This window comes from Apus apus, chromosome W (genome assembly GCF_020740795.1).
Source record: "Apus apus isolate bApuApu2 chromosome W, bApuApu2.pri.cur, whole genome shotgun sequence".
Classification (NCBI taxonomy): domain Eukaryota; kingdom Metazoa; phylum Chordata; class Aves; order Apodiformes; family Apodidae; genus Apus; species Apus apus.
This window is the reverse complement of record NC_067311.1, coordinates 3,745,723-3,773,201: the sequence shown is the minus strand read 5'-3', so window position 1 is coordinate 3,773,201 and position 27,479 is coordinate 3,745,723. Positions and strand designations below refer to the sequence as shown.

General features: G+C 39.4%; 1 protein-coding gene across 4 annotated transcripts in view; it reads right to left on the bottom strand.

The window, feature by feature from the left end:
• LOC127395160 (ras GTPase-activating protein 1-like) overlaps positions 1–27,479 on the bottom strand; it is a 117,538-nt gene that overhangs the window by 49,044 nt on the left and 41,015 nt on the right. For all 4 annotated transcript variants that reach the window (XM_051641647.1, XM_051641648.1, XM_051641650.1 and 1 more), the window contains exons 3-9: positions 24,684–24,819; positions 23,709–23,779; positions 17,283–17,400; positions 16,305–16,336; positions 13,998–14,050; positions 13,142–13,292; positions 5,413–5,491 (exon numbers count right to left, since the gene is read on the bottom strand). In XM_051641647.1, coding sequence (XP_051497607.1) covers positions 5,413–5,491; positions 13,142–13,292; positions 13,998–14,050; positions 16,305–16,336; positions 17,283–17,400; positions 23,709–23,779; positions 24,684–24,819 — 640 coding nt within the window. The remainder of the gene's footprint in view (positions 1–5,412; positions 5,492–13,141; positions 13,293–13,997; positions 14,051–16,304; positions 16,337–17,282; positions 17,401–23,708; positions 23,780–24,683; positions 24,820–27,479) is intronic.

Genomic DNA, 27,479 nt, shown 5'->3' with positions numbered 1-27,479 from the left:
TATATCTATAAGAAATATGGTTTTGAACAACAGGACAACAGCAAGACAAAAAACATTTCAGTAATAGGAATTACAGGACTCACAATGGAAGCAATACCCTATTTTTTACTAACTCAAGATAATCTCCATAACATAGCTATGAAATAAACAATGTACAAAATAATAGATCTAGTGACAAATATTTAAAAGTAATTTTCTAATTAGAAACAAAAAGTCTCTTTGATTGAACCAAATAGTATGCAAGGCTTCTGAAACTTTTCTTTCTTCAAATACATAGAGCATGACAGCATGTGGGAGAACACACAATCAAATGTAATTACACCACCAGTAACTTTTTTTTTTAAACAAAGCTGAGTCATAAATATATCTGAAAAACTTAAAAAGAATTTTATGCAGTCTCACATGGAAAATTAGTCAATGCAGAGAAAGTTATTGATACAGGAACAATAAATGGATATACAAAAGCCAAAATGAAGATGATTGCCACAATTCAAAAAGAATTATGGAGAGCAAGAAAAGTTACTAGGTGAAGCTTTTCAAGGATCAGTCTTGGAATTCAAATTTCCTCACTTTTGTCTCAATCACATTACAGAGCATGAGTTAATAGTACCAGATAACTGGAAAGCATTGATGACAAGGCAATCAGCAATAAAGGAATGATCAGAATAATAATGCAGAAATCTAGTAATACAACATAAAATTTGCACTTTTTGATACTTACCAATAAAAAACAATATAATATAATGTGGCTACGATAATGACACAGATAATATTCTAGGATATATCTGTTATGTACTCTCACAGAAAAAAGGGCTTTTGTTGCAGCCATCAAGAAGAGATGCCCTGCTATGAGACAACAGCGAGAGATGGGACCCACTTCAAAGCCACCTGTGGTTCCTCTTGCATGATTATTATAAAGAAGATATGAGAACCTGGGTTAATAAGCCTATTGATATTCTCCAGCTACGCGTACAAGAGCTGCTAGACAAAAAAGGTGCAGTAGATGGTTCTTCTTGGAAAAAGGCAGCTCCAGCAACCAGTCTTTCAACCAGGATGGTGCATCGACCTCTAATGCTCAATATTAGAGGTGCCCTGCCTCCAGCAAGGGAGAGGAGAGGGACAACCGAATTTATTGAACTGTGTGGATTTGGCAGCCTGGCACATTAGCACCACAAAGGTATAAAGCCTTGGTTGACACTGGTGCACAGTACACCTTAATGCCATCAGATCATAAAGGGAAAGAATATGTCACTATTTCTGGAGTGAGGGGAGGGTCTCAAGAACTGACCATTGTCGAAGCTGATGTAAATCTCACTGGTAATATGTGGCAGAAGTGCCCTATTGTGACTGGCCCAGATGCTCCTTCCATCCTTGGAATAGACTATCTCAAAAAAGGATATTTCCAGGACCCAAAAGGATACCGGTGGGCCTTTGGTATAGCAGCTGTAGAGACTGAGAATTTTTAACAACTACATACCTTGTCTGGCCTTTGAGATGACCCTTCTCTAGTGGGGCTGCTGAAGGTTGAAGACCAACAGGTACCAATTGCCACTTCAACAGTGCACAGAACACAATTTCATACCAACAGAGATTCTGTGATTCCCATTCATTAGCTGTTCCGGCAATTGGAGAGCCAAGGAGTGATCAGCAGGACTCACTCACCCTTCAACAGTCCTATTTGGCCAGTGCGAAAGTCTGATGCCGAGTGGAGGCTCAAAGTGGATTATCGTTGCCTGAATAAGGTTACACCACCACTCAGTGCTGCTGTGCCAGACATGCTAGAAGATGAGCTGGAGACGAAAGCAGCCAGGTGGTATGCCACTGTTGACATTGGTCATGCCTTTTTCTCTATTCCTCTAGCACCAGAGTGCAGGCCACAGTTTGTTTTCACCTGGAGGGGAGTCCAGTACACCTGGAATTGACTGCCACATGGGTGAAAACACAGCTCAACCATTTGCCATGGACTGATCCACGACGCATTGGGGAAGGGTGGAGCTCCAGAACACCCACAGTACATTGACAACATCATTGTGTGGGGTGACACACCAGAAGAAGTCTTTGAGAAAGGTAAATAGAACATCCAAATTCTTCTGGATGCTGGTTTTGCTGTAAAAAGAAGCAAGGTCAAGGGACCTACATAAGAGATCCAGTTCCTGGGAATCAAGTGGCAAGATGGATATCACCAGATCCCAATAGACGTGATTAACAAAATAACAGCTATGGCCCCACCAACTAACAAAAAGGACACTCAGACCTTTTTAGGGACTGTTGGTTTCTGGAAGATGCACATTCCTGATTATAGTCACATCATGCAACCTCTTTACAAGGTGACCTGGAAGAAGAATGACTTTAAGTGGGGTCCTGGCCAACGGGATGCTTTTGAGAAGATTAAAGACGAGATTGTGCATGCAATAGCCCTTGGACCAGTTTGAACAGGTCCAGACATCAAAAATATAATCTACACTGGAGCCAGGAACAATGGTCATAACTGGAGACTCTGGCAGAAAGCACCAAGGGAAACTTGAGGTTGTCCCCTGGGATTTTGGAGTAGAACCTACAGAGGTTCCGAGGCCAATTACACCATAACTGAAAAGGAAATACTGGCAGCATATGAAGGAGTTAGAGCTGCTGCGGAAGTGATCAGTACTGAGGCGCAGCTCCTCCTAGCGCTCCGATTACCAGTATTGCAGTGGATGTTCATGAGTAATGCTCCTCCTGTGAATCATGCCAACAATGCTACCAGGAGTAAATGGATTACTTTAATCACCCAGCAGGCTCGGTTAAGGAACCCAAATCATCCTGGGGTCATGGAAGTGATTACAGACTGGCTGGAAGGCATGCATTTTGGAATGCCACCTCATGAAGTGGTGAAACAAGCCAAAGAAGCACCACCATATATTCAACTGCCTGAGGCTGAAAAACAATATGCTCTGTTCACTCATGGCTCCTGCTGTCTTGTAGGAAACCGCTGGAGGTGGAAAGCTGCTGTATGGAATCCTACATGACTTGTTACAGAAGCAGATGAAGGAGAAGGAGAATTGAGTCAGTTTACAGAAGTAAAAGCCATCCAGCTGGCTTTAGATGTTGCTGAACGAGAAGAATGGCCGAGACTCTATCTCTACACTGACTCATGAATGGCAGCAAATGGCTTGTGCGGGTGACTAAAACAGTGGCAGCAGAACAACTGGCAGCAAAAGGGTAAGTCAATTCGGGTGGCTGACCTATGGAAAGACATCACTGCTCAGGTAGGGAAATCGGTTGTGAAAGTGCGTCACGTAGATGCACACATGCCTCGGAGTCGAGCTAATGAGGAACATCAACACAACCAACAAGCAGATGAGGCTGCCCAAGTGTTTAAAATAGACTTAGATTTGGAACACAAAAGTGAGCTGTTTTTAGCTCGATGGTCCCATGATGCCTCAGGTCATCAGGGTAGAGATGCAACATACAGATGGGCTCGTGACCATGGGGTGGACATAACCATGGACACTATTGCGCAGGTGATTCACGAGTGTGAAACATGCACTGCAATTAAGCAAGCTAAATGGTTGAAACCTTTGTGGTATGAGGGGAGGTGGTTTAAGTACAGGTATGGGGAGGCCTGGCAAATTGATTACATTACATTGCCTCACCAAGGCTGGAAAAGACCTTTAAGATCATTAAGTACAGCCTATGACCTAACACCACCGCATCAGCTAGACCATGGCACTAAGTGCCACATCCAGCCTTTCCTTGAACACATCCAGAGACTGTGCCTCCACCACTTCCCTGGGAAGTCCATTCCAATGTCTAATCACCCTCTCCATGAGGAAGTGCTTCCTAATATCCAACCTAAAGCTCCCCTAGCACAGCTTGAGGCCATGTTGCTAGTTGCCTGGAAAAAGAACCCAGCCCCCACCTGACTGCAACGTCCCTTCAGGTAGTTGAAGAGAGTGATAAGGTCCCCCCTATTCTCCAGGCTAAACAACCCCAGCTCGCTCAGCCTATCCCTATAAGATTTTCTCTCTGGTATGTGAAAGAAATTTGTTGGGAAAAAGTGTTTGGGTTTATCCTGCTTCTAGCAAAGACAAACCTGTCCGGGGAATTGTTTTTGCTCAGGGACCTGGACCTACTTGGTGTGTGATGATGGAAGATGGTGAAGTTCAGTTTCCTCAAGGAAATCCAACACTGGGAGAGAATTCTTAATTTGACAATTGATAGACTTTGTGTGAAATATTATGAGAATAGAATAGGGGTGGAATGTCCTGGTTTGAGCCAGGATGAAGTGAATTTTCTCTTTGCATTTTTTTTTTTTTCTTTTCAGGGAACTTTTTTTTAGCAGTGCCAGTGGACTGATAACAACAACTCTTCTGAAGCTCATGTCTGCAGTTCCCCCCCCCATGGGTGAGCAGACTAGACTGAAGGCAGGATCAGCAAATCAGAATATTCCCTTCTCATAATATTTTGTCTATTTGGCTTTCGGTATAGGCTAAGACATCACAAAAGTCAAGCCTTTGTTTTCCTTTTTCTCTCTCTTTTCCTGCTCCCTGTCGCTTCTATCGACCTCTCTTTGTCTCTCTCTGGGTTTTTTTTCCATTTTTCTTCATAGTCAACATCTGAGGACCCCATCCATGTGCCTGGACACTCCCCCCTTCATCCAGGAGTCACCAGAAAGAAGAGTTGCTGTTAGAGTTGCCGGGGGAGGAGGGACGGGAGGCACATCCCTTTATAAATATATATAATATATATATTATATATAATATATATAATAAATATATATATTCCCCTATCACTAATAATAAAATAAATTTGTTTCACTTTTCAACCCAGAAAGCCTCTCTCTCATTTTTTTTCTCCCTCTTTCCCTACCTTGGGGGAGGGGGGGGATTGAGAGCATTACTGTTATTGGTTTGACTGCCAACTCAGAGCCAAACCGTGACAGGTTTGTTGATTGTCTCTTAGGATTAATTTATGCTACCGGGCAATAACGTTCCAGAAGACACCCTGCAATCCCAGCCCCTGATGATCTCTGAAGCTTTTCTGTGTATATAGGTTTTCTCTGGGGGAAAAAAGACACCAGAAACAGAAGAATGGAGGGCAGCCTAGTTCCCCACCCACCCCAACATGGTATTAAGGCACAGCATTGGTTCAGTCAGGGACCAGAGCTGGGAGCACAAGATAGAGTATTTACACTCCAGAGCACAGAAAAAGCTTAGCATATCTTCTGTTTACTACAAGCCAACCTTAGATAAGTGAATGCATATGAGGATAAAATTAAAGAAAAACACAAGCTCAAACCAAGCTCATTCAGGATGGGATGATGCTGTTTAACTATCATGGATACTTCTGCTGTAATTCAGTTCCTATGTTTTAAATATTTGAGGATTAAGTCAGTATCTTCAATAACAAGTACTCAGAGAGATGAAGTTTTACCTGCATTGGAACAGGATCTTTAAGGTAATATCCTTCAACAATCTGTTCTTTTCTATAATGTTCAATGATCTCAGCAATACTGTTCAAATAAGAAAAATAAGATTAAAAATGTTAAACCAGTATATTTTTGTTCTGCATGAGAATTTGTTTTTCCATGCAATCACACTACATTTCCTCACAAATTTATAATAAAAATTAAGTGTTAAACATCATAATCTCGTTTGCAGCAATGACAATTTACTAAATACATTGAAGTCAAGAAAATTCACAGAACTGTACTCATAATGTATTCATTCTAAACTCCACAAAACATTTTCAATTTGTTGTTGAATATGCCTGTATTTGGTCTGGGTGGGATGGAGTTAACTTTTCCCATAGCAGCCCTCATAGTGCTGTGCTCTGTATTTGTAGCTAGAAGTTGATAACAAGTTCTGGCTACTGCTGAGTAGTGCCCCCACAGCATCAAGGATGTCCCTCCAACCCCACTCCTCAAAGATCAGCAGGCTGGGGATGGTCAAGAGGTTGGGAAGGGACATAGCCAGGACAGCTGACCCAAACTGACTAAAGGAATATTCCATACCATAAGGCATCGTGCTCAGCAATAAAAGCTAAGAGAAAGGGGGGGTGGGGGGGTGGGCAGCATTAGTTTTTAAGGTGTTTGTCTTGCAAATCAACCACTACATGCACTGAGGCCCTACTTCCCAGGAAGTGGCTGGACATCATTTCCTGATAGGAAGTGGAGAACAATTTTTTTTTATTTGCTTTGCTTCTGTGTGCAGCCTTTGCTTTTTTTTATTAAACTGCATTTATCTTGACCCACTAGTTTCTCATCTTATTTTCTCCCCCTGTCCCACTGAAGAGGGGGAGTAAGAGAGGGTCTTGGTGGGCACCTGGCAGTCAGCCAAGGTCAACCCACCACAATGCCAAATGAGTACACTACCTTTTCCACATAGAAGTAACATGTGCATTTCCCAGCTCTCCAACCAAGCTGAAATTTGCTATTTTATTGGTAATAATCTCCAAAGTCCTAGAGTAACTTAGGAAGGGTAATATGAGATACTTCAAACTATGCAAAGCAATTTCTTTCTAGGAAGACAGGAGTGGGAAATAAAAATGTTCTGTAACATAGATTATACAGATTATACTTCAAAATCACTAAGATAGCATGCTAAATTAACTACCCAGTCAGTAACACTCCTCTATGGAGAAGCTTGCATTCTAATTACCAGAATCAGGTTTAAATAGTATTTTAACGGATCAGAAGTAGTGACAGATGCAATCTAAAACTCAGTGTATCAGATTTGCACTTATTTTTGCAGTTATTGAAAGTTATACAGTAACAAAGAGAACCAACTTTAACATCAACACAGATGAATAATTTGTATGCAAAATATCAACCTGAAAATAAAGAACTAAGTAATTAAGCAGAGAACAAAATATACTTTGTTTTCTCACTTCATATATACTGTTATCTGTGTGTATAAACGTAATCAAATAAGGTACACATGATGAGTTATTTGGCCTATTACAATTGGATAAAATTTTGTCCGAAGGAAAGAAAGATATAGGAAACTATTAAAATGATAATAAAAAATGTAAATAAAACAATAGAAAGACATCTTTCTTTGCTTTTTCACAGAATTACAGAATTGCTGGAGTTGGAAGGGCCCTCAGATATGGGCTAAATGTAAACAGTTTTCTGCTTTTAAGCCAGTTATAATTAATGACTTTCCCATTACTCATCTACTTGCATTTATTCAAAGCAACCTATTTCAAATAAACTTCATTTCTATGCAGAAAACTTATTGTTCACATTTATCTCATGTCTTTTAGGCAGCTGTTTCTGCTTACATATTTTAAGTCACTGAAGCTCAAGCATTAACTGTACACTGAAAGATTTAAAAGGATATCACAGAATTGCTGGATTTGGAAGGGACCTCTAGAGATCATCTAGTCCAACTCTCCCACTGAAGTAGGATAACCTAGAGCACTTTACACAGAACTGTATCCAGGCAGGTTTTTAATATCTCCAGAGATGGAGACTCCACAACCTCCCTGGGCAGCCTATTGCAGTGATCCATCACCCTCACTGTAAAGAAGTTTTTCCTCATGTTTAAATGGAACTTCCTATGTTCCAATTTGTACCCATTGCCCCTCGTTCTGACACTGGGAAGTACTGAGAAGAGCCTGCCCTCATCTTCCTTGCACCCACCCTTTAGATACTTGTATACATTTATAAGGTCTCCCTTCAGCCTTCTCATCTCCAGGCTAAAGAGTCCAAGCTCCTCCAGCTTCTCCTCATAAGAGAGATGCTCCAATCCTCCAGTCATCTTTGTCACCCTCCTCTGGATTCTCTCCCCTAGTTCCCTGTCTCTCTTGAACTAGGGAGCCCAGAACTGGATGCAGTATTTCAGCTGTGGCCTCACCAGGGCAGAGTAGAGGGGGAGAATGACCTCCCTTGACTTACTGGCCACACTCTTCTTTATGTAACCTAGGATCCCACTGGCCTTCTTGGCAGCAAGGGCACACTGCTGGCTCATGAATAATTTACTGTCTATCAGGACTCCAAGATCCTTCTCCTCCAAACTGCTTTCCAGCAGATCCACCCCTAACCTCTATTGGTGCTTGGGGTTCTTTCTTCCCAGGTGCAGGACCCTATACTTGCTCTTATTGAACCTCATGAGGTTCTTCTCTGCCCAGCTCTCCAGCCTGTCCAGGTCATGCTGAACAGCAGCACAGGCCTCTGGAGTGTCAGCCACCCCTCCAAGTTTTCTATCATCAGCGAACTTGCTGAGGATACACTCTGTCCCCTCATCCAGATCATTGATAAACATGTTGAACAAGACAGGACTGAGTATTGATCCCTGAGGGACACCACTGGTTACAGACCTCCAACTCGACCCTGATCAATTGATCACCATTCTCTGAAATCTGTCATACAGCCAGCTCTCAATCCACCTCACTGTCTTTTCTCTATTTCATTCTTCTAAAGCTATGAACTCATGTATGCTTGTTAAGTCAATTAATCTTTCCACGAACAGTTTTATTTTTCAGGTTTGTAAAGTGACTTGAATTTCTTGGTATTACTAAAAATCAAATAAATTTCTGTTTTTATTGATATACAATATGCATATGCCATTTTTTCCATAAAAAAATAAGCTTTACCACACTGCATAAAATAATCACTTGTATTTTGCATGTTGAACAGCTATTGCAAACATCTTGTTATGAGGGCAATCAATAATAAAGCAACTTTATACAATATTTTCCTCATTCATCAAATCGAGAATACCTTGACTGTCAATGGCACTTCACCTTCCTTGGTTAAAAAAACAGGAGTCATGCCTCAACATAAGAAGCAATTGCCTGATTTCTTCCAATTTTATAAAATGAGCTAAAGAATAAACCAAGTTGTATTTGAAAACTCATTTTGGAGTTAGAGTACCATATAGACTAGGACTTTATGCCTTGATGGAGTGATTAAGGGATTTTTTTCTTTGGCACTCTTCTCTCCCCACACAAACTCAACTCAGATGGTCACTGTATATTGTCTTACCACTAAAGCAGCCCAAATGGATGAACAAGCCAAACTTTGCAAACAGAAAGATATTGCATATCTTCAAACACACTTGAGAATTAATTTGCAAGGGATCCAAGTTATCTAACAAGTAAAATGTAAAGCATGAAATCAGACTGACCACAGAAAGAATCTAAGGGATAGGAAAAAATGGTTTATAACTCTTTTCAGCATCTGACAGCAACAAAATCATACTTACACATAAAGGAAGGTATAAATAAGTATGAATTAAAATAATGAATGGTTAAATTTTGTTTGATATGGAGAAATAAAGATGAATCTCAATACTAAATTACAGTCACTTTAGTAATTGTAAAATGTTTAGCATAGAGCTTATTAGGCTGCCCAGATCCTAGCTTCCTGGATAATTTTAGAAGTGTCTCATCATCATGAGCACCATAATTCTTTTAATACTTAACAGATAAATTCAAAGTTATTGCAACTGCTGACATTTCAAAGAGTGAAGAATCCAGAAAAAGAATTAACATGTGACCTCATTGCAGTCTATGGCTTCCTCACAAGGGGAAGAGATGGGGCAGGTACTGACCTCTTCACTCCTGTGACCAATGACAGGACTCGGGTAAATGGCAGGAAGCTGAATCAGGGGAGGTTTAGGTTAGATATCAGGAGAAGGTTTTTCACCCAGAGGGTGGTTGAGCACTGGAACAGGCTCCCCAGAGAAGTGGTCACAGCACCAAGCCTGCCTGAGTTCAAGAAGCATTTGGATGATGCTCTCAGGTACATGGTGTGATTCTAGGGGTTCCCTACATAGGGACAGGAGTTAGTCTGGATCATCCTAATGGGTCCCTTCCAACTCAGCATATTCTATGATTCTATGATTCCATGATTCTATGATTCTATGTTAAGTCCATATAGTTCAGGCTATCAAAAATTGGATTAATCTATCATATAAAATAAAAAAGGTTTCCAACAACTTTAATCTTCTAGTCTCAAATTGTCTCATCTCGCAAATTAATGATAACTTGAAAGCTTGTTCAATGTATAACTGTTGGGTCAATGTTTATCTTCTACTTTGACATGGAATCACCAGATACACCACCCTGTGCTGCTGCCTGCCCTCCATAAATCTTACAAGGGTTTTTTTTAATTTTCTTTTGGGAAGGTTAGGTTTCAGAAATAAAACAAATGGAGAGGAGAAAGGGGCATGAGATTCATGGTAGGAAAAGTATGCCTATTCTACCACGCTTTCTAAAATCAGAAGTGAAGCCTTAATAAATGCTATCTTACATTTAAATACTGTTATATTTTCCAAGTAGTTTGCATATCTAGACATGGGACTGGAAGTTCTACAATCTATATAAGCAATACTACATCTCTGCCTATACTCCAAAAGCAAGTACAGGTAGTGTTTTCCTCAATCCTGCCAGCAATGGGGAGAGGCTTTAAAAGAAACAGGTGAACCTAAGACATCAACACCTGGCTCCAGGACTGGTGCCTCCACCAGAACCTTGTTCTTCCTAATATCCAATCAAAACCTCTCCTGGCACAATTTCAGGCCATTTCCTCTTGTTCTATCACTTGTTACTTAGGAAAAGAGACCCCCACCCACCTCGTTACAACCTCATTTCAGGTAGTACTGGAGAGCGACAAGGTCTCTCGTCAGCCTCCTTTACTCCATACTAAACAACCCCGGTTCCCTCAGACACTCCTTGTGAGACTTGTGCTCTAGACCCTTCACCAGCCTCATTGCCATTCTCTGGACTCACTCCAGCACCTCGATGTCTTCCTTGTAGTGGGGGGCCAAAAACTGAACAAAGTATTCGAGGTACAGCCTCACCAATGCCAAGTACAGGGGGACAATCACTTCCCTACTCCTGCTGGCCACACTATTTCTCATACAAGCCAGGAGGCACACTGCTGGCTCATATTCAGCCTGCTGGTGACAAACACCTCCAGGTCCTTTTCCACTGGACAGCTTTCCAGCCACTCCTTCCCCAGCCTGCATGGGGTTGTTGTGGCCCAAGTGTGGGACCCGGCACTTGGCCTTTTTAAACCTCATTCAATGGGCCTCGGCCCATGGATCCAGCCTGTCCAGATCCCTCTGTAGAGCCTTTCTACCCTCAGGCAGACCAACACTCCCTCCCAACTTGGTGTCATCTGCAAACTTCCTGAGGGTGCACTTGATTCCCTCATTCAGATAACTGATGAAGATTTTAAACAGAACTGTCCCCAATACTGAGCCCTGGGGATCACCACTTGTGACCGGCCGCCAGCTGCATTTAACTCCATTCACCACAATTATTTGGGCATGGCCATCCAGCCAGTGTTTTACTCAGCAAAGAGTACAGCAGTCTAAGCCATATGTAGCCAGTTTCTCCAGGAAAATGCTGTGGGAAACAGTGTTGAAGGCTTTATTAAAACCCAGGTAAACAACATCCACAGCCATTCCCTCATTCACTAAGTGGGTCACCTTGTCATAGAAGGAGATCAGGTTCGTCAAGCAGGACCTGCCTTTCATGAACCCATGCTGACTGAGCCTGATTACCTTGTTGTCCTGCATGTGCCATGTGATAGCGCTCAAGATGATCTGCTCCATAATCTTTTCTGGCACTGAGGTCAGACTAACAGGCCTGTAGTTCCCTGTTAGGAACACTCTAATCCCTTCATCAACTTCATGGCCCTTTGCTAGAAGCCTACAACACCTGGACTCAGTATTCCCAAGCAGTCTTCTGTCCAAGTACTAATTTGGTCTAATGCTGCTTCGTTTCTGAGATAATATTCAGGATGGTGTGGCCAAAGGCTAGTAAGCATATATTTTTTGTTTGAGATTTCGTGATATGCAGTTAGCAGAATTGCCCCCCCTAAACAGACTTTGCCAATTTTTACATGAAGAAGTAGGTATTACTCCAGTACTCACCTGTCTATTTTATCCATTAAATTCACAAATCACCAAAGTTATATGCTTTACTGAAGTCCATGGGAAAGTAATATTTCATTATATAGTCAAAATAATTCATTCAATATGTATTTAGCATTTCATATATATTAGGACCTTAAATAGACAACTAAAAGACTACAGATTGACTGTTTTGTAGAGGTGATATAAGAAATAATGAAAGCAGACCTCCATATGAGAGAGTCTAAATACAGTTTGCTAGTTATACTCATCAATAGATTTTTTGAGTGATTTTATACAGAATGGTGGGAGAACGTGAAAAGGGAAAAGGTTAGTGAAAAAAATAGTCTTTCTATGCATCAAAGAACACTAGATTCCCAAGATGTACCCAGGAATTTTGCCCCATGATCACCCATCATGGCTTGCTTTTGGAATATAATTAGAGACGTAACATTGCTTATATAGGTTGCAGATCTTCCAGTCCCATGTCTGGATATTCAGATTACCTGGGAAATAAAACAATAGTCAGCTTTTGAGTTGGTTTCCTTACTATTCTTCAGGCTCTTATTTTTGTATGGAAAATCTTGGTCTACAATTTCTGTGACTATAATTGTAATCAGTACTCTGCAAACAAAGAACAGTTTGGCTTTATTTTATCCATTTTTTAATCCCACTTACAATCACTAAAACAGCAAGAGAAGAATATTAAGAAAAACAACACTACTACCAAGGAAGATTTTTTAAAGTTCCAGTCTAATACTAGTATCAGATTTAAAGCAGATAACTTCAGAGCATTTAAGGAAATAGTTTATTATAAAAAAGTTGAAAATGAAAACTGTTTTAACAGATGCATTTAAACAAGTAGTACTTCTTCAGCCTCTAGTGAATGCAGATAATTTTTCCCTTTCTTGTCAATACCCATTTCTATTGTTTATATTTTAAAATCCCTACTGAATGATAATACTAACATTTTAATTTTCCCCTTTCATATATACAAAACTTCCTATTATAAATAGTAGCTTCCAAGACAACACAGCATTCACCTAATTACAAGTCATAAACCAATTTATAAGGTGAAGAAAATCATTTACAGAAGGAGAAAAATACTTCAAAAGAAACAAGTTACACTTAAGCTTTTGAAGGCTTTTATAATGTGCTTAGTTACAACTAACTACTAAGCAAGTTAGTTAAAACTCTAAGAAATACTGAAATCGTATTATCACATCAGTAAGCTATCAGCAATACATTATACAAATTCTTTACAAAAATATATACACACAACTATTAAAACTTACCTATTATAATATCTGCCTCCCATCATAAACTGATTGCTTGATGTTGGGCAAATTTTAAAACGCTGAATATTTTCACTGGTCCGAAAATAAAGTGAATAATCACCAGGTGTATTATCTGAAGGCCTCACAAGAAAACTGCACACCTGACCAACTGAAAAGATATCGTAATACAGTGTTATTCACTGTTACTTATCTTAGTGTCATTTATGAGCTCTTATCAAAGCTCTTTCTTTACAAATTAGCAAAAATTGCACACTTAAAGGAGAAAGTCTGATATAAGTTCCAATAGTAATCTTCTTCACCCAAATGGGATGAAGTAGTACTAAACTTTCAAAGTTAATGTAAAATCATTTGGCTGTAGCTGACAACCTATCCCCACTTTTGCCACTTCTTTACAAGAGCATATGGTGTGCATGTGGGAGGTTTGACAATGTTTTCAAAATACCTGAATATTTTTGTTTCCATATTTAAGGCATGTTATTTGACAGTATGAGTCAGAAATCTTAATGTTTTCATTTGAAAAATTATTTCCTCTATGATAGGACTAAAAAACATTGATAAATACATAACAGTATTTTCTTCTCAGCATTTTCATGAAGCCCAAGTTTTTATTTTTATATATTACAAAAATCTTTAAAAAATAACTATTTCAATTATAATTATGAAACTAACTGTACTAGAGAACATTAAAAAAATAAAAACTCAGTGCTCAGCCATGAGGGTTTTTTTCCAGTGTAGTAGCAACCACAGGTCTGATGCTCATACAGAAAAAACCTGGTTTTGCTGCAGTCTGTTATAAACAGGATTATTTGGTGTCAATCCACTACCACTGTATTTCCATTTGAAATACAAGTACCTGTCATCAGCAAATTGTAAGCCTCTTGTTTTGAGATCTTCCCATGGAACCATCTTAAAGATGAAGAGAAAAATTAGAAAGCAAGACTATTAGCTCTCTTTTTTAGTTGTTGTGACATCTAAGGCTCTGGCACCTATGAATTAATCTTTATTTTAAAAATCTGGTATATATAGATTATATTAGCAACCGTTATTTTACTCAGCAATTCTGTTTTTCTCCAACAGAATGAAAAATAAATATCTACAGTTATATAAACTCATTTCAGTACAAGTGTCCAACATGAAGTAGATGTTCAAATTCAAGTGTGTTTAGAGATTAAATAGGCATTCTCTAAATGCTAGATAATTTGACAGGTATATTTGACATCACTCTCAGATAGCAATTTATTTTAAGCGTGAAATGCAAAGCCCAAATAAAGAGATTAATGAAAGCTATATACCATACAGAATAACTAAAATTAAATCTTGCTAGAAGCTGAGGAAATAAAACCTATGTCTGTTAAACTATTGAATACAAATTGCTTTCATCTCATATCTTGCACCTTCCACAGAGTTCTGTGTCAGAGCATCATCCTAAACATATAGCAATCTGTCCAGTCTCAACCTGATATACCTATGATTATAGGAAAGAGCTTGACATTGCACAGCTATTCAGTTTATATGTGGCACACCACATGCTACATCTTAAGAGCTCATCCTGTCCTTTAAAGGAAAGCTAGAAATATGGCCTTTCATTGCAGAGTGTGTGCACACATGCACGTGTGTGTTTACACATCAAAAAAGAGCTCTAGTTCTAACTTGCTTTCTATTATTACCTTTACAGGACAATCTCTGAATCTCTGGCTATTGGAATATTTGCAGAAATCTCTGCCCCCCTTGGAATATTCTGAACAGCATGAGTAAGTATCAAAACTATTAAGAATCTGCTACAAACTACTTTGTTTAGAAAAAAAAAAAAAGTTCCTGTATTTGAAAGCATCCTTACTACTGTTATGCTGCTATGCCAAACTGACTAGCAGAACACTGGGGACCAGTAAACTGAAGCCACACACCAATTATTTTCTTTCCCTTATTAAAAAAAACCCAAAACAAACACCAAGAAATTATGTCTTCAGTCATCAGTCCTTTGTAGACTGCAAACTGGGCAATAAATACAGGAGGCAGCAGCTTCAATTATAGCAAGCAAATGGAGGACAGATGAAGTTATCCAGCTACTATAAATTTTCAGTAACTTTCATTTGCTACTCATCTTTACTACTGAAAATAACATAATAATCAACAGCTTCCCATAATATCAATTCATTGTTCATTGTAAATTGTATTAGGTATAGTATTAGGTTTTGTTCTGTTTGTATTTAACAAGTTGGAATTCACTGCAAACAGATTATAGAATCATAGAATGGTTAAGGTTGGAAGGGACCTTAAAGATCATCAGGTTCCAACCTCCCTGCTATGAGCAGGGACACCTCATACTAGACCAGGCTGCACAAGGCCTCATCCAACCTAGCCTTAAACACCTCCAAGGAGGGGGCTTCCACAACCTCCCTGGGCAATCTATTCCAGTACCTTAATACCCTCATGGTGAAGAATTTCTTCCTGATGTCTAGCCTAAATCTAACCTCTTTCAGTTTAAAACCATTACCCCTTGTCCTATTACCACCCTCTCTGGTGAAAAGCCCCTCTCCAGCTTTCTTGTAGGCCCCCTTTAGGTACTGGAAGGCCACTATAAGGTCTTCCCAGAGCCTTCTCTTCTCCAGGCTGAAAAGCCCAAACTCCCTCAGCCTGTCTTCATAGCAGAGGTACTCCAGCCCTTTGATCATCTTTGTGGCCTTTCTCTGGACCGTCTCCAACAGGGAGTCTATAGCCTCCTGGTTTTCACTTTAAGTGTTAGCACAAGGCTAATATAAAGTGTTACTATTATGCTATCATTCTTCTAATGATACTTTGATCCCTCTCCTGCATTTAGAGTTGAGCAGACCTGAAAAAAGGTTACCTAAGGTAAACTGTAGGTGTATAAAAAAACCTCACCAATGAGAAAACACCACACCATTCATTGTACATATTCTGAGTAAAGTGATTACACAGAGACTCATCCAATATTTTATCACTGCAAAACCCATTAACATTAGGCATAACTAATATAAGATTTCATGTCAATTACCTATGCATCTTCAACAGCTAGTATAGAAAAGTCTCAAGATCAAAAAACAAGTACAAACAGCTTTGGTTCACTTTCCCAATCTCATAGCTAAAGTTTACAAATGGTTATTTTATTATTTGCTTTTAATAACAAAACAAAAATCCTTACATTTTGCCTTCATGTGGATCTTCTTCTCTTCCCTAATAGGAGAATTAACATATTAAGTTCATGAGAACAGTATGCTTGAATTTAGAAAAGTAAACTTCATAGGCTAAGATCTTCTGTAGAAATAAACAGCACTAAAAAGCCCAAGACATTTTTTAACTAGATGGTTTATTGCACAGTTCATGTAAAGACATTTTCAACTTCACTAAGTGGAAGTTCAGCCATAACATTTTAAAAGATTGTTTCTGTCACTCTTCAAGTCCTTCTTTACATGTGGTAACTTAACTTTCCTGAACTTCAACCACTATCTACAGTTAGATATTCTAACACTGTCATTTCAATTTAGCCATTCACATCCTGATATAGATGTGAGAAACACATGAAACAAACTCTACTAATAGCAAAATATATATGCTAGAAAGCGAACATCAGGACTCTAAAGCAACGGTGATCTTCTTTAAAAAAAGTATGTGTGAGGGTGGGATGGGTGTTTTTGTCCATTAAATCATCTCTTTTCCTGCAGCAATTCAATTATCTTTAGGTCATCTATTTAGCTTTCTGACTTTAACATAAGCCCTTCTTAATTAATTTATCAATATATTTTTAACCCACTCTTTGTCCTTAAAAAAAAATTACATACTTAAAAAAAAAGAATGCAATTGAATTACTAGGAAGTTCTTTATCAGGACTGGTGAGTTTAGGAAGCTGCCTAATAAATTCAACAGTATCATTCATTTGCACATGAACTTGTTTGGATAATGTGAATAAGTACTTAGGATACTGAATTAGACTTAAAGGTTTGTAACACTATTTAAAAACTGGCAGATTCGATTACTGCAGGAAGGTTTAGAAAAGTACATAAAGTCAGGCAGTTAAAAGCCACTAGTTTGGGTTTATTTCAATGTAAACTTACACACAAAATTAATAATAAAAAAAGTCAAATCTCAGTTCTGCAACAGATTTGAATATAAAATTGCTTACCACTTCTTCTACCAGGTCTTCTACAATAAGACCTTGTTCATCTGTGCGTAGATTTGTAACCCACATCCAGCCATCTTCCAATTCATTATGGACAATAAACATGTCTCCTTTAAGGAAACTGAAGATAGTTACAGTAAGATTTATGTTACAAGTATAATAATAATATAAAGTTTAATGAGCATAGTTTCAGCAAAACATTTGAGGAATTCTGATCATGAAAGATACATTTATTGGTATCCCAAGCATACCACATGCATTTTTCACACAGTTCCAGTAGCTATGATAGATGAATATTTATCCTTCTTTGATTTACATGTAAAAACTAATAGAAATTTTAAAGTGTACTAAGGATGCATTAAAAAAAAAACACAACAAAAGATAGTAACATTATTTTATCAAGAGGGATCAAATATTAAACATAAGTAAAAACAATCAAAGATTCCCTTAATAGTCTAAGAAAATAATACTTTTATCAAAACCTAATTTTATATAACAAAGCCCATGGAATATCTGCTATTTAGGTCTTTGCTTATGAAGATAAGTTCTAAAAAGAAGATACAGAATAGTTCATCTGAAAGACATGCAGTTAGCTACAATAAGAGCATAAATACAAAGCTTTAAAATGTCCAAGGGAGTTTCATTACTGGAAGGTTAGTATAAGTTATTCCTTAAGTGTAATCCCATACTCAGGTGTACTGGTTTTGGCTGGGATAGAGTTAAATTTCTTCATAATAGTTTGTATGGGGTTATGTTTTGGATTTGTGATGAAAACAGTGTTGATAATACAGGGATGTTTTAGTTACTGCCAAGTAGTGCTCACACAGCATCAGGGCCTTTTCTGCTCCTCAGCTTGCCCTGCCAATGAGTAGGCTGGGGGTGCACAAAAAGTGAGGAGGGAACACAGCTAGGACAGCTGACCCCAACTGACCAAAGGGATATCTCATATATTATATGATATCATGCTCAGCAATAAAACCGAGGGTAGATGTCGGCAAGGGGGGGCTGCTGCTCAGGAACCGGCAATTGTTTTATTTTCCTCTCTCTTTGTTGGTTGTGGTTGTTTGGGTTTTTTTCTTACACTTTTTCTTTAAAATTTCTTTCTAATTCTTAAACTATCTTTATATATATTAAACCCATGAGTTTCTTTCTCATTTTTACCCTTCCAATTCTTTCCCCATCCCACCAAAGGGAATTGAGTGGACAGCTGTGTGGTGCTTAGTTACCAGCTGGAGTTAAACCAAAACAGACCTTTTTTGGTGTCCAATGTGGGGCTCAAAGGGTTTGAGATAACATATTTGACAAGAGCATATTAGAAAGAATTTATAATTATTATATCTGTTAACAGTTGCTGGTCACTATATTGATTTATCTGTTCTCAACATTAGTTTATCTGATCTGTGCCATGCTCCCTTTTTTTGCTATACATGTTAAAGACTGGTTTTGGCTTTTGCAGTTTCCTGTGCTCTGTAGTGATAAGTGGTGTTTTGCCTGGGAGGTTTATTATTAAAACGCTGGCCTTCAGTTTAATCTGTTATTTGGGCTCTGTACTGATGCCATTACTGTATTTCGGGTACCATCTAATCGAAACAATTAACAATTATACTTCTTCCTCTGAGAGGTTTGTGGAGGAAATACAGAAGGGCACCTTCACCACCACCTTCTGTGGTGTTTTCTCCCTCTTTATAGTAACTTTTCAGTACCTTGAACATCTTTGGGTAACCAAAATACTCCTATTGGTATTTCTTTAGAATATTATTTCGGCTTTTTCTAAGGCTAACCAACTAGGAATATCACCCAGGCCCTGCAGCAGTGTGGTTATGGATGGCAAGGCATGTGAGAGAATATGGGCAGGTATCTAGAAAGGTTGTCATCTCCAATGGTCTAGGACTTCACTCCCAGATCCTGATGAAAAAAAAATGTCCTGGCTATTCCAAAGAGGCACAATTCACACTGTGCCAGAGCCTGGCCAGCACCTCCTGAACACTGCTCAGTACTATTCAGTACCCTCAAGAAGAGAGGGTCTCTGGATCTGAAAACACACCAGCAGACACTAGGACTAAACCAGAGACCCAGCCTTCAACTATATCAGTCACCTCTATAATTAGAAAGAAGTAATGGAAGTGGAAGTCAACTCAGTAAGAGATGAAGAAGCTTTTCCTAAGAGGGATCAGGAGAAAGAATCAGAAGAGACAGCCTGTTCTGCAGCAGAGCAGTAACAAGACCAGGAGGAGGAAAGGACTGAAATTATAAACAAGACAGAAACCACCCAATCTCTATCCCTAAGTGAGCTGCAAGATATGCAAAGCTGTCAACCAGGTGAGCAAATTATCAGCTGGTTACTGTCCCGAACAGGGCAAGATAGCCCAATGCTGGGATATTGGGGCAAACAATTAGGAACTGGAGGGTAAGGAAGCTCAGCAGCTGGGATCCCTTCCTAGGGATAAGACCACTGACAAAGGGACTGTAAAAGAGGCAGGAGTCCTCAGTCTTTGAAGGCCACTCCTGTTGGGTGTGAAGGAACATCTTGCAAATTACTGAAGCAAGTGGACCAACATTGAGGGAAGTATCCAGTATCTGAGGGAATTAGCCATAGTGGAGGTGATCAATAGCAACCTGGATGACAACCAGGTATTCAAAAACCCAGATGAAATCCGGTGCATACAGTCCACGTAGCAAAAGTTTGTGTGAAGTACACTGATGTCATATGCCAACACCCTGGTGATAATGAGATGGAGAGACACAGAAGCACCAGCACCAACTGTGGATGGATTGGCCAGCCAACTCTGAGAATTCAAAGAGAATCTCACTTCCTCCCTACAGGCCTGCATCTCAACTGTGAAGAAACTGTCCCAACAATTGTCCCAGCAATTAAAGAAGGATAGGTCTTCCTCACCCATATCAACCAATGCCTTGGCTATTAAGAGTCATAGAATCATAGAATCATAGAACTATTCAGGTTGGAAAAGACCCTTGGGATCACCAAGTCCAGCCATCATACCTACTCTACAAAGTTCTCCCCTAAACCATATCCACCAACACCATATCCAAACAACCCTTAAACACATCCAGGGATGATGACTCAACCACCTCCCTGGGCAGCCTATTCCAGTGTCTGGCCACACTTTCTGTGAAATTTTTTTTCCTAATGTCCAGTCTAAACCTACCCTGTTGCAGCTTGAAGCCATTCCCTCTTGTTCTTTCGCTAATTACCTGTGAAAAGAGACCAGCACCAACCTCTCTACAATGACCTTTCAGGTAGTTGTAGAGACTGATGAGGTCTCCCCTCAGCCTCCTCTTCCTCAAACTAAACATTCCCAGCTCCTTCAAGTGTTCTTCATAAGATTCATTCTCTAGGCCCTTCACCAGCTTTGTTGCCCTCCTCTGTACTCGCTCCAGCACCTCAATATCTCTCTTGAATTGAGGTGCCCAAAATTGGACAGAATACTTCAGGTGTGGCCTCACTGGTGCTGAGTATGGGGGGACAATCACCTCTCTACTTCTGCTGGTCACACTATTTCTAATACAAGCCAGGATGCCATTGGCTTTCTTGGCCACCCGGGCACACTGCTGGCTCATATTCAGCCACTTGTCAATTAGAACTCAGCCTTTTTATGTTCAGAGTAGAGGGCTACCAGTGGCACACATCACATGCCACCCTGTATTTCTATCTGCATGACCAGGGGGAGGACATGGGGAAGTGAGATGGTGAACCTACCTGAAGACTAGAAGCTCGAGTATAGGAACTGCAAGAAAAAACAACAGCCAAAAGGCATCCATCCAGGAAAATTACTGCTCCAGTGTCTGTATGTGCTTAGTTGTTGGCCAGGGCTAAACCACAACATCAGGTCATATGAAAACCTTTCACTGGAGCACAGGGGGACTTCTCAATCAAGTCAGATGATGCATCAGGGATACAGGCAACAGCTATGAAATGCTGAAGCTCATCAACTACTAGTTCAATCCAAAATTAGATAGCAATTTTCTACAGAATGTCTCTCATTTGAGACGATGTAATGGATGCACCCACTCTGAGTGAACAGTACTTTGGTTCAGGCATTACTGAGAAGTAGGCCTGACTGAAATCAGCTCTGCTTTGCAAACCTTAAGAATTGTGCTAGGCCATATCTTCTCAGGAACCAAGGAGTCTAGGGCATATCTTATCAGGAGCTAACAATACCAGCCTGAGCTGGGACTAGATAAAACAAAAATTGCTACAGCTGCACAACTGCACATACACCAAAAGAGGGTTTGACTAGGAGTCAATTAGTTTACGCTATAAATGTCTGTAGCGCCCCTCCCAAGCCCATTGAGCTCTACTGTATGGCAGCAGTCTGCACGGCAGCGATCTCCCCCTTGAGAAGTGATGACTCTCAAGGTTACCCTTCAGGGTTGAGAGACCCCTTACCCAGCATCTGATATCTATAACAAATTAAGTGTTGGAGGGGCAGCCTCTCGGCAGCGGGTGCAGGGGCCGCTGGTTTCCTCTCCAGCGGCAGCAACACGGGGAGGGGGCTCCGGCCCCGACCCCAGGGCTCGGGACCCCGGCACGCTCGGCGCTGAGGCTCAGGCTGGACCCGGGGCAGGCAGGCAGGCAGGGTCCCAGCACCAGTGTCCGCAGCAGGGGGGTGTCCCACGCAGAAAGCGTCCGAACGGGCCTCAGGGAGGAGGGAAGGGCCCACCTGCTGCCCTCGCCACCTTTTATACCCCCTGACCCACTGGTCCAGTCAGTGTCACTGTCCAGAGCCAATGAGCGTCCATGAGCCCCAAGTTAGGGCGGTGACTGCCAGGGGCACAGGGTGGCTTGTCGCCCATCCTTTCTGTCCTGGACCACATCTGTTGTTTTGGGTTCCGTTGTCCTTGAGAAGCAAGTCTGTTTTAGTTTGTTAGCTGGGGATAATCAGGAGAGGCCTTCGCTGGCTTAAAAGACATTTTGTTTAGACTTATGTGGGGAAGAAAAGAACAGTTTCCCACAAGGCCTAAGAGTATATTGTATGTTAGCATGCAATATATATCCAGCTATAGATTAATTATTACAAGTGCAGTTAGTTTGAAGGCTGCCTAAAATCATCATCTGATCACCATCTAAATTAAGATTTAGTTTATTTAAATGATAAGTAAATAATAGTTAAATCACTGTTTAATTACCATTCAATTATTGCTTAATCACCATTTGATTACCATTTTATTTTCATTCAATCATTGATTACCGTTTTATCATCATTTAATCATTAATAAAACCCTTTTAGTTAACCCCACAATGATGGCTTCTCTCAATTAATCTGTGACAGAGGGTAACAGAAAATGCATTAACTTGAGTACAAAGCAAACAGAAAGAAGTAAAAAGCCTAATGAAAATACTTAGAATTAATTCAGCTACTAATGAACCTAAATCTTAAAAATGGACAATAAACAGCAAGGCCATTCTACATCAGTTCTATTATAAAGAAGTTCACAGTAAGTTATTGCATGGAAGACTGGTTGAAATTAACCTTGAAATACTTCAAGCTTTATAAATATTAATTATAACATTAAAAATAAGTCAAGATTCCCTAAATTACATGAAATCTTCAAAAGTCCATTACAGTACAAGAGTATAGTACACTAATTTGACCTAAAGCAGAGTACTTTGTCCGAGCTTTGCTATGAACATAACTATTTTACCATGCAGATCTCTGAAGCCTAGACAGACACACAGAACTTTACACTTTTTCTCCCTCTTTTAGGATACAGCTGAAATTTAATTTCCTGCAATTCTTGTTACCATAGCAGAGTAATGAAATGCTTTGTCCTCTTAAGTCGGTAGGTGCAATTCAACATTTACTGGTCTTTTTGCTCTCCTTTTTTTCCTTATTTTAAGTATAACACTAAAAATACTGTTCTAAATTTTATCAGAGTCAATTCTCACATTCTCTTTCTAGTGGTCAAGATTGGTTTGGCTTGAACTATTTGTCTGTTACTAGCTACTTCTGCAGGTAAACTAAGAGCAAATTTATTTCAAACCCTCACATGAGACATTTTCGTACAGAATTCCTTCATGCACAAGCTTACATTTTTCTCTAAGTGGTCAAGCCTTTGAAACTAGTAATGTTCTACTTCTAAGCTAGGTTTCATAGTTCTAGGAATTAAATGTAACTCCCCTTACAATTAATACAAACAGTATACCCAGAACAAAAGTTATTGCTATATCCATGGGAGGGGAAGATAAAAAAGACAAGGAGAGAGATGACAAGATGTGAGACCAAAAAAAAGAAAAAAAAAAAAAAGAAAAAAGAAAAAAAAAAAAGAGGCACCATACATTTAATGTCCCAGAGCACTAAGTCTAAGATGCAATTGGAAAGTTTTTGCATAGTGAACATACTGAAATAATTAGTATTTATAAATACTCCAATAATTTCACAACTGCTTCTACATGTTATTAAAACATACCTTATTTCATCAGTTTCTGGCACTTTGGTGTAGGGTAGAATTGCTCGAACTCTCCTTCTATCCTCCACAGGCTACAATTTAAGAGAAGAGTGCAAAGATATTAATTTTCCCTTTCATTCTAGTATAGATTTCCTCTCCCCAACATTATGCTATTCTGAGGCAAAAGACTGATAATAGTCATTTGTGTCCCTGTGCTATTTTTAAATTTTCAAGGGGTCAAAAATAGTAAGAGCTGGAAATGCTTACTTCCTAAAGTTATCTACAAAAACTCTCATTTTGTTTCTAGCTTTCTAACACTATCAGTCGCATTATCTCCAAAAATCAAATTACCAATAATGTGAATTAAAGAATATTTCAGAGCTTTCTTCCACTTAGTAGAAATCTATGAAAGTTTAACTTTAAGAAACGTTTTTATTCGGAGGGGGCACAGTCTGCAGGTGTTGGGGAGGGGGCTGTTTTGTTTGAGTTGTGGGGGGGTTTTAAATTACTGATATTGTCTTAATGATAGTCACTTGAAAGAAGCCCAGTTTTCAGGAACTTTGGTTATTTCCAGGATTTGTACTGTGAAATCTTTGCTACAAAATAGTATTATTAATTTTAATATTTTATTAAGTCACTGTAAAAAACCTAGAGGCTAACTACATTATAATGGTGCTCTTTCCTAGCCAAATACCACACATTTTCTTGTTTATCTCAGTTTACATACAATGTTATTAAAACATTTGGAGATTATAACAATACCAGATATCTAGCTTTCTCATTACAGATTTTCATTAAAACACAATTTTTTATCATTACTTTGTATCAGTAAGAAAATGTTTATATATTCCTTATACCACATGCTGACACAGCTCTAGAACTAGGGAAAACTGACTACAATGCTTTTTTCATAGAAAACTATTACTATCAAATGCAAAACTAATTATAATAATAATTAATAATAAGTAAATTGCATTTAAAAATTGTACTACTTGCCTCTGGAGGTGCTACTGGACAGAACAGTTTTTCCCCCTTTAGCAAACAAGACACATGACTGTAATAACCAATTAGGTCCGAGAGCGAAGCAAAGCGACGCCCACCAATGTAATAGTCTCCACACATGGCAATAATCCTGTTAAAAAAAAGGAAGCTTGACTGAAGAAAATATTTTGCTACAAATAGTTGATGTGTTTTTTTGTTGGCTATGTGATTTTTTTTTTAAAGAAGTTAGGATAAAGTTGAGTTTTTAAAGCAGACTGTGTACGTTTCACAAAATACAATAATACAAACTCTCTCTCATATATACACACACATACACACCCCTCCTTAACTAACCACAGAATCACAGAATGGTTTGAGTTAGAAGGGACCTCAAAGATCATCTAGTTCCATCCCCCCTGCCATGGGCAGGGACACCTCCTACTAGACCAGGTTGCTCAAAGCCCTATCCAACCTGGCCTTGAACACTTCCAGGTAGGGGGGATCCACAACTTCCCTGAGTGACCTGTGGCTTCTCTGGGCAATGTGTGATAGTCTTGCTTTTTATTTCTAGCTTTGTAACGTTACCAGTCACATTATCACCAAAAATCAAATTACCAGTAATGTAATTGCCATGAAAGAGTACTAACTCTAACAAAGTATTAACTTTGCAATAATAATGCACTCAATTTAAAAGCCTGCTGATAAATAGGAAAAATGCTTAAAAAAACTATTTCAAAAGTTTAATACAAAAGAAAACTCTTGTCAAATTGCTCATCTTACTAACTTACGTAGTTGAGATATGCAGGTGTGTGTATTTGGTTTGGAGTTGTTTTTCTTTATTTGCAGAGTGGTGGGAGTGCATATTTTAGTACTCAGTTTTGTGAACACACTTGTCATACAAAAAACTGAAAATACTATGTCTGTTCATATGGTTATGCAATAAAAGTTCTAAAAACATAAATAATTTATTTAGGTAAGAAAGTTAACAGTTTTTAATACATTTGTATTACACAAGTCATTTGTACAAAGAAAAAAGTTCTGCCTCCACCAAAACTTTGTTCCTCCTAATATTCAATCAAAACCTCTCCTGGCACAACTTCAGGCCATTTCCTCTTGTTCTATCACTTGTTACTTAGGAAAAGTTGGACTAGATGATCTCTAGAGGTCCCTTCCAACCCTGACAATTCCATGATTCCATAAAACCTTCAGAACACATGGGACTAGGAAACACAAAGACTTCTGTAATCACAGAAAATTCTGAAGGACAAAATTAAAAGATTTTCCTTCCCAATATTTTACCATGCTCAGCAACTCACCAAAAAAACATACCATTTCAGCCAAGAAGAATTTAGTTTTGATGGACCTGTACACACATACATACATATCTGTCAATCATATGCTGCATGAACATATGCCTATATCCAACTGTCATTGGTTTAATTGCCAGTCCTGAGTTAAACCATGACAAAGGGGAGGAATTGAGAGAATTTTCATCTAAAATATTTGTATTTTAGTCAAAGAGAAATATGTAAGGAAAGCTTAAACAAAAAAAATATCACTCTTAGGAAACAAAATAGCAGTGAGATGGTTGAGCAATGCATGTTACACCCATTTTTGGAAGGCTGAAATTGGCAAAGAACAAGCTTTGGTGAAAGCGACACTTCCAGTCTGTAGGACCCAGTGGACACATTCCTATATTTGGCTGAAAGAACTTCAAGACTGCTATTCTCTAGACTGAAAAACGTTTGAGTGTAGCATCTGTCCTTCTAATAACCAAAACCTATACACTCTCCAGTCAACAAATGAAACCAAAGGCATGTCTGTTCTATAAAGAACAATATCAGCAAATTAGTTTCCTTTGAATAGGTATCTCTTCACATAATTAATGGATCCATGAAGGAAAGATTATTTAAGATTTGAAAATATTATAAAGGATTGAAGAGCAGGTCTATGAACACCTGAAGGATCTGAAGGTGAACAAATCCATGGGACCTGATGGAATTCACCCACAGCTCCTGAAAGAACTGGTGGATGAAGTTGCAAAGCCACTGTCCATCATATTTCAAAAGTCATGGCAGTCTGGTGAAGTTCCTTCTGACTGGAAAAGGGGAAACATAACCCCGATTTTCAAGAAAGGAAAAAAAGAAGACCCAGGGAACTACAGATCGGTCAGTCTCACCTCTGTGCCTGGCAAGATCTTGGAGCAGATCCTCCTGAAGGCTCTGCTAAGGCAAGCAGATAACCAAGTGGTGATTGGTGACAGCCAACACAGCTTCACTAAGGGCAAGTCCTGCCTGACTAATTTGGTGGCCTTTTACGATGGGGTCACAGCCTTGGTGGACAAAGGCAGAGCAACAGACATCATCTGCCTGGACCTGTGCAAAGCTTTCAACACTGTCCCGCATGACATTCTGGTCTCAAAACTGGAACATTATGGCTTTGATGGATGAACCACTTGTTGGATAAGGATCTGGTTGGATGGTCACACCCAAAGGGTTGTGATCATTGGCTCGATGTCCAAATGGAGACATGTGACGAGTGGTGTTCTTCAAGGGTCTGTACTCGGACCAGTACCGTTTAACATCTTTGTCGGCGACATGGACAGTGGTATTGAGTGCATCCTCAGCAACTTTGCTGATGACACCAAACTGTGTGGTGAAGTCAACATGCTGGAGGGATGCCATCCAGAGGGACCTTGACAAGCTTGAGAAGTGGGCTTGTGCTAACTGCATGAAGTTCAACAAGGCCAAGCGCAAGGTTCCGCACCTGGGTTGGGACAATCCCATGCACAAATACAGGTTGGGCAGAGAA